This window comes from Miscanthus floridulus, chromosome 9, assembly GCF_019320115.1.
Source record: "Miscanthus floridulus cultivar M001 chromosome 9, ASM1932011v1, whole genome shotgun sequence".
Classification (NCBI taxonomy): domain Eukaryota; kingdom Viridiplantae; phylum Streptophyta; class Magnoliopsida; order Poales; family Poaceae; genus Miscanthus; species Miscanthus floridulus.
This window is the reverse complement of record NC_089588.1, coordinates 105,299,450-105,307,179: the sequence shown is the minus strand read 5'-3', so window position 1 is coordinate 105,307,179 and position 7,730 is coordinate 105,299,450. Positions and strand designations below refer to the sequence as shown.

General features: G+C 46.2%; 1 protein-coding gene across 1 annotated transcript; it reads right to left on the bottom strand.

Annotated features, from left to right (window-relative positions):
• Positions 1-1,074: 1,074 nt before the first annotated feature.
• On the bottom strand, positions 1,075-1,916 carry LOC136482539 (homeobox-leucine zipper protein ROC7-like). Its single transcript, XM_066479746.1, has 3 exons — positions 1,492-1,916; positions 1,264-1,365; positions 1,075-1,167 (listed from the first exon to the last, which is right to left on the bottom strand). The coding sequence occupies exons 1-2, from the start codon at positions 1,852-1,854 to the stop codon at positions 1,282-1,284; spliced, it is 447 nt and encodes a 148-aa protein (XP_066335843.1). The 5' UTR covers positions 1,855-1,916; the 3' UTR covers positions 1,075-1,167; positions 1,264-1,281.
• Positions 1,917-7,730: the final 5,814 nt, after the last annotated feature.

Below are 7,730 nucleotides of genomic sequence, written 5' to 3'. Positions count from 1 at the left end.
TTCCCTTATGTTTCTTCTCCTTTTCTTTGTGTCTTTGTGTTGTTGTTTTCCTTTTTGGTTACCTTCCCACTAGCCTCTTGTTCGGTTTTTGGTTTCAGTAAAATCATTGTTTTTTTCTCCCCACAGTTTTGGTTCAAAAAATAGAACTGTCTTCTAAGATTCTAACCCATGCGAGAGTCCGAATTGATGGATTAGTTAATCTCTAATAGCACTGTATATAATTTAGTATCGGGTCAGTGTCCTAACATTTCCCCCAGTTCTTTTGTTCTTTTTAGTATTGCCTATCCATCGTTCTAGTTAGTCCCTAGCGTACATCCTCAAATAACCTAGTTAATTGATGTAATTAGTCTTTTGCTTGTTTGCTCTCACTCCGAATTAATCTTCAATGGCATATGTATTATTCAGGATTACTCTTTTTGTTATATTTCTAACTTTCTTTGTTTCTATTATTATCTTGATTTTTTTTCACGGCCCTGCTTGTAGTGGTAACACCCATGACACAGGTTCGCAGCTGTGGGCTTGCCGTCAGCTTCGGGTTTTTTTTTTTTTTTTTTTTTTTTTGCTCCAAGCTTTCCAGCCAAGATTTCTACCTTTAGTCACCATCGACTTTGACTCTGGTTTGGTCCTACGCGATGAATAATTCTGGACCATGCCTGGCCCGTTCCTACAGGTGTCGACCTCAGTGCTCACTACCAGAAACAGTAACTTTGCCATGTGCCACAGGCACTCGGCAAAGACAAAAAAAAAAAAACACTCGACAAACAGCACATGACATCTATAGTGTCGGCAAACAACTATTTGCCGAGTGTTTTTTATCACGTGCTCGGCAAATGGTTTGCCGAGTGTCAAATTTGACACTCGACAAAAAAAGTGGTTTGCCGAGTGCTTTTTCAAAATACACTCGGCAAAGGATTATTATTTGCCGAGTGTTTTTGGGAATTACACTCGGCAAACCTATTTTTCAAAGAAAAAACTAATTTTTTTCTCAGCATACCATTGTTGTTTGCCGAGTGTTTTTAGGAACTAGACTCGGCAAATCTATTTTCCAAAAAAAAAAATTAGGAATTACACTCGCCAGCTGCCATCTGTGTACTGCTTGCAGTAGCGCAAGAACTGGCTCTCACGTGTTGGCACCAGCGGTGACGGCATCTGGAACTCAGCCGTCATCTGCATCCAATAGTCACAGCGCATGCATTAGTAACAACAAATTAATATTTGACCAAATCAAAAGATGAAACGAACAGAACTTCAATGAGATCAGACCAGCTGCAGCGCGCCATTTTAGTTGCCGGCAATGCCGGTGGAGAGCACCTCGAGGGTTGCAGCCCGTGACACAATGCTTGAGAACAGCATCGACCACTGGTTCTGCACCAAAATGGAAATGGGTCATACACTCATACATAGGTGGATGGATATAGCAGTCTCAGATAATGCACAGTGAAGTATCAGAGCGTGTGGATTAACACAATAGTTACTGAATTAGTTGGTTACCACATCCATGAGTATCTCGATGAGGTTGACATGGTTCATGATGATCACGACGGTCTCCCGCGATGCTTCTGATCGGAGCCCCGGCAACTTCGGACCAACGCCCCTGGGGAACCCGCGGGCATACTCTTCCTCATTGAGAGTCTCAATGGTAGCACTGTCTATGACAAGGGCAGGGGTCCAGAGCGGCTCACCGAGCTGGGCCATCCGCACCAGGTCCTCCATCGTGGCCACGGCGAGCTCAACTACCAACCCTTTGTCTAACCCAGCAGCGGCACCATGAAGATGAAGGTCACCAAATATGTCTGTTCCGCCGGGCTGGAGGTGGTGGGAGGAAAGTGGTGGCGGTGGTGGGTATGGCGCCATTGAGGCCGAGGAGATATTTGACAAGTTGGGCAGCAGGCTACCTGCAGGCTTGCCAACGTACTTGGAAGTACATTTGCAATATTAAGGACACTTGTACTGTTTCCTTAGGTAGAAATAAAAACCGAGTGCATTTACTTGTTGCTGTGAACCAACTGTGTAAAGGTCTTCTATGGTTTTAAGACGCCAGCATCTGTACTGACTTGTAAGACTGTAGGAAGTTTCGGTACACTATGGTGGAGCAATAAAGTCGAGCAAGTACCGATTAAGTTCATTGGCGAAAAGGATTGGAGAGCTTAAACCAAATCAGGAGAAGAACACAGCACACTTGCTTTCTTGAGAAATAAAGGATATATGACCGGGCTTCTTGAAAAGTCTACACATATACAGCTAGTGCAGTGCAGCAGCAGATAATATATATGTAGATATATATGCAGCAGAAAGTGCTCAATGCCTTCATTCACCACACCAACCATACTTTAATCAACTCTCAGTCTCAGTCTCAGTCTCAGGTGAGTGATGACTGTAGGTCGGTTGTGAGTTGTGACTAGTAGTGAGAGCATGCAATGCAGCAGGTTTTAATCCTGAAGATACGAGTCCCCTTTTGGCATTTATTTATATCCTACTTAAATGCCTTCTTTTCCGGAAATAAATTGATGGTGGTATCGTATAGTTTGATGATGGAATTTATTTTCTTTGAAGGATGACAACATATATATGACGACTACCACTACTATTAGCGTTTACAACTCATCAGTGTAGTCGTACTAGTAGAAGAAATGAAATGGTAGGTTTTAAGAGATTTGTAACATTTAAAAGCACAGATTCATGGAAAAGGAAACCCGGCCACGACTCATTAACAATGCACAGACAAGACAAAGCGTGAAAAAAACAGTCCTGGCAAAATCAAGCAGACAAGAACAAATACAGGCAGCTAGCTAATCACTGAATCTGTTCGTAACTCGTATATGCACGGCGCCGAATTGAAGATGAAGTAAAGACAAGCAAGAAGTGCAGAGAGAAAGGGAGGTTGGGACGATGGTGAGAAGAAGTGATGAGCGAGGGATGTTACAATACCTAGCCGAGGGAGGCGGCATAGCTGGCGAGGCCGCCGATCATGGCCGCCGCCGTCGGCATGTTCCGGCCGAGGATCATCAGGCCCCCGGGCATAGCTGGGGAGGAGCTAATATCCTCCCTGGCCTTCCACAAAACCCTAGAGCCTCACCATGCCACCCTTGCCTCCCGCCGCCACGCCACGAAGCCCGCCGCCGCCAGCACCACCACCACGCCACCACCGGCCGCCGCCACCACCAAGCCCGTCGCCAGCACCACCACCGCTGCTCGCCTTCTACGTCCGCCTCCCAGGGCACCTGCCGCACGTGCTCGCCCAGGCCGCCGGTGAGGGGCAGGGCGGCGGATCCGGAGGAGGGTGTCACACCCAATTTTAAGGATAAAATTGAATGCACTAAACTCATGTGTGCCTAGGGATCAGTCACACACACAAGTTGACAAATCATAAAAAGTATCATCACGGTGTATCTTATATCACGATTGATAACATCACATAGTCTTACACAACACATCGGAAGATAAAAAGATAACTCTCTTGTGGAACTCTATCACACGGAAGGTCAACTGGTTGACCTCAAGCCTAATAATCCTCAGAAAACTCCTCATACACGTTGTCATCTATTACCCATCCGGGATTTTTATCTAAATATAGAAAGTAAACAAGCGTAAGTACTTCCCGTACTTAACAAGATAACATGAGGTTATGAAGCTCAAAAAGGATGACACAGGTTTACTGCAGTTAGCACTTTTAGTAAGTCAATATTTTATTATCAAGTATTATCAAGTTATGCTTAAGCCCAATTAAACCCACGTGATCATATATCAGAATCAATTGCATCATATTATCATCATAGAACATCATAAATGAACAACATTGAGTAACCAATTATTCTGTGAGTTTTCCGGGCCGCTTGTGACCGTGAGCACGACTGTTATAACAGTTTGTAACCCTCTGCAGAGGTTGTGCACATTCACCGCGAGTCGTGATTCCCATATGCCCGGGTTAATTACTCCCATATCACTGCCAAGGTGAGTGGGCAGGGTACACTATGAAGCCATTTCATAGGTTTCTCTAACAAGTTAGGGCCGCTAGGTTTCCTCGGTAGGCAGATGTAGGAACCCCCCTTCCCTATGGCACATATCCATCACGGCTATACACATAGGAACAGAGGCAGCCCTATACCCAACGTGGCAAGCCCCTTTTACGCCATAAAGGTAACCTCTAACAAGCTAGAAAAAGGTCCTATTACTAAGCTAAAGTCAGAGCCATATGACTCTCACGGTTGCACTGTCAGTCCCAGCTTTTGCTAACAGATAAGTCCTTATGGAGGGCCGAGAGCAACATGATCGAAAGTCATTTGCTCCTTCGCCCTATGGATCAGTTGTTATAAAGCATGTTTTACCTTTAGTTCCATAGAACCATTAACCATTGTATAGACCGTGTTCAGTTAGAGCGCTAGCAATCTACCCATATGCAATTAACCCATAGGAGTCAAGGAAACATGTCATCCAATAACTAGGATGTCCTTATGGTTATCAAATTTAGATACATGCACATGAGTGAATGATTAAAGTGAATAGGACATCAAGGTAGGCCCATGCTATATTTGCCTTGGTTAGCAAACTCCTGCTGATCCTGCTGGTCGTCGAAGTACTCCTGGTCACCAACGTTCTCCTCACCGTCTGAACACGACCAACACAGCAACATACAACATTCCAGGAACATTCATGCAAAGCAAACAATACTACAGTTAGAACGGTATACCAACAGTTTAGAAAACAAATTAAAATGTTTATGAAAAGAATCTACATCTCACTACGATCACGGCAACGCGAAGTTCACGAAAAACGGAGCTAAAACGCGAAAGTTATGATTTAAATGGGATTTCCTATAGCAATTTATTTAACTAAATCTAATCTCAAAATTTAAAAGTTGCAAACATGATTAACAGTGGTACTAACACATAGTTTATGAAATTACGAAACTAAAGCAATTTGAACGGGTCGATTTGGAGCTAAAACGACGATTCTATGAGCAAAATAGTGCAATGGCATTTCTGTAAATACCGAAAACGTATTTTGGACTAAAACAGGATATTTTACGTTTTCAAAAGGGGAAAGCGTACTCTGGAAATGTGCTTTGGACTACGGGTTAGGACTTAGAAAAGCTCAGGGTCTCTTAAGCAAAACTGACACGTGAAGGGGTACCGGCTGATCTAAGCTGTTGGATCACAGATGGGTGGCTCGGATTAGCTCTAGGGAAAGAAAGAAGGAACCGGCCGGGAACAGTAGTTCCAGCGGCGGCGCAGCCATGGCCGGCGGCAAGAACATGCCGGTGCGTGCGGAACTTGGCCTACGGGCCATGGTGGGGGAGTACCGGGAGATGGCGGGGGAGTAGGGGACCTCGGCCAGGCCGATACGGTGGCAGGAGGACGCGGCCGAGGCGGCAGTCGCCATGGCCGGCGGCCGGGAGCTATCGGGCGCACGCGAACGGGGTCTACGGGCCACGAAACACGCAAGTAACAGCACGAGGAGAAAGAGGGGAGCACGGCGAAGCTCACCGTGGCGAAATTCGGAGATGGAGGCGGCTCGGGGACGGCGGGCCACGCGGAGGGCAAACGGCGGATCACGGTGCTGCTGCGGTGGTTGCTGCTTTCTCGTGCACGGGCAAACGCAAAAAAGAAACGGGGAAGCAGCAGGGGGAGCGGGGAAGGCTCGGCTCGCATTTGTAGAGGCCGGGCGCGGGGGAGGGGTGCTCCCACGACGCGGACGTGGGCACGGAACGGCGGCGGTTGCGGCTTGACCGGTTAGACCGGGCGTGGGGCGAGCGGGAGGAGGGGGAAGGCGCCGACAGGCAGGCCCGGGCTGGCAGCGGCTGAGGCGCGGAGAAAAATGCGGCGGCAGTTGCTGGCGCACGGTGCTGGGCCACGCGAAGCCGGGCTGGCTCGCCCGAGTGGGCCGGCCCAGGAAGGAAGTGGGAGGGGAAAGGAGGGCGCGCGCGGCTGGGCTGGCGGGCTAGGCCAGCAGGCCAAATTGAGAGAGGGGAGGGAGTGAGAAGGATTTTCCTTTCCTTTTTCCAAATAGATTTCCAAAAGCACTTTCTAATAGATTTTGAATTCATTTGAACTTTGAATCAAGACCAATCATCACAAAAATAAATTGGAGCGGCATGTATGCATAAAAAGGTTACTAACCTTATATTTGATTTTAATTTCCCAAAAATTATTAATTTCCTATATTTGAATGCACACATAATAAGATAATTAAATCGAATTTTCTTATTTCAAAAGATTGAAATTTTTGGGTGTTACAGCGGGGCGCCACCGGTGAGGGAGGGGAGGGGCGGGGCGACGGATCTGGGGGAGGGGCGCCGCCGGTGAGGGAGGGGAGGGAGGGGGCGGCGGATCCAGGGGAGGGGCGCCGCCGGTGAGGGAGGGGCCGGACGTTGAGGAGGGGAGGGGGCCGGCCACCGTCGGGAGGAGGGGAGGCGCCGGCCGCACGTGGGAGAGGATGGGAGGGACCGAGCTGGGAGGGAGGGGAGGGGGTGTGTGCGTCGTGAGGGAGGGGAGGGGCGGGTGGGGGTTTTTTTTCTTCATTTTTTTTATTTGCCGAGTGTTGTTTTTGGACACTCGGCAAACCTTTCTTTTTGCCGAGTGTTTTTTTTTTACACTCGGTAAACCCCCTATTTGCCGAGTGTTAATTTTTTGTTTGACACTCGACAAACCCCATATTTTTTATTTTTATTTATTTTTCTCTTTTCATGGGAGGGGAAAATAGCAAGCTCAGAAAGTTTGAGCTCACTCTAATGTATAGAAAAAGTTTCAAGGTCAAACGATGATTGAACTGTCACTTCGCCTTCAAACCTGTTCCGTTCTCTCTCGATACCACGATTCTTCCTTAGAGATGCTTCGGTTTCTAAGCAATGTACGTTACAACTTTTCCATAATCTTCTCAATTTTTACCATAGCCTCTACGTATCATATCACGATACAATGGTAAGTCCTATGTTTTTCAGACTTCGTTTGAATTTTTTATAATTAAAAAACCAATAAGCTACATGTCGATGGTTGAGTGTTGGCACACAGATGTTTCAAATTTCTTTTCATTTCTTCGATAAGGCCAAAAAATAGACTTGACTCCATGAATATGATTTTTCTACTCATTTTATTCTATTATTTCATGCACTTATAGATCAAATTTGACGTAAATCAATTAAATTCCAAGAATGCATTTAATGAATTAAAACTAGCAAACAGATCCAAAAAAATGCTAATTTTTAACATGGATTATGCTATGTTGTTTGTTGAGTACAAAAAAAGTTTCAAGGTCAAATGAGAAAAAATAAATAAATTGTTTGGCGAGTGTTGCCCAACGGACACTCGGCAAAAGGGCAACGGAGAGACACATGGCACGATGTTTGCCGAGTGCCGGAGTTTGCCAAGTATTTTTCAGTAGAATTGCCGAGTGTCAGAATGTTTGCCGAGTGTTTTTTTAGTAAGGCACTCGGCAAACAGAGAGTTTGCCGAGTGTCAGAATCTTTGCCGAGTGTTTTTAGTTTGGCACTCAGCAAAGAGATAGTTTGCCGAGTGTCTGATAAAATACACTTGGCAAAGAATATGACACCCAGCAAATCCTTCGATTCCGGTAGTGGCTTGTTGCCCTCTACTCCAAAGTCTTCAAAGTCTTCCTGTGTGCATATCACTCATGACAAAATTCCACGATGTCGCTCTCAAATAATGTACCTCTCCGTGTCTATCCTCGTACAACTAGCTGGCCGGGCTGGATAGATTCACAAACTCATGTTGGTA

Bases quoted from the DNA above. Each gene is read 5' to 3' on its own strand.
- LOC136482539 (XM_066479746.1), bottom strand. From the start codon at position 1,854: ATGGCGCCATACCCACCACCGCCACCACTTTCCTCCCACCACCTCCAG. The intron at 1,366-1,491 runs GTAACCAACTAA...ATTTTGGTGCAG, and splicing joins TCGAGATACTCATGGATGTG to AACCAGTGGTCGATGCTGTT.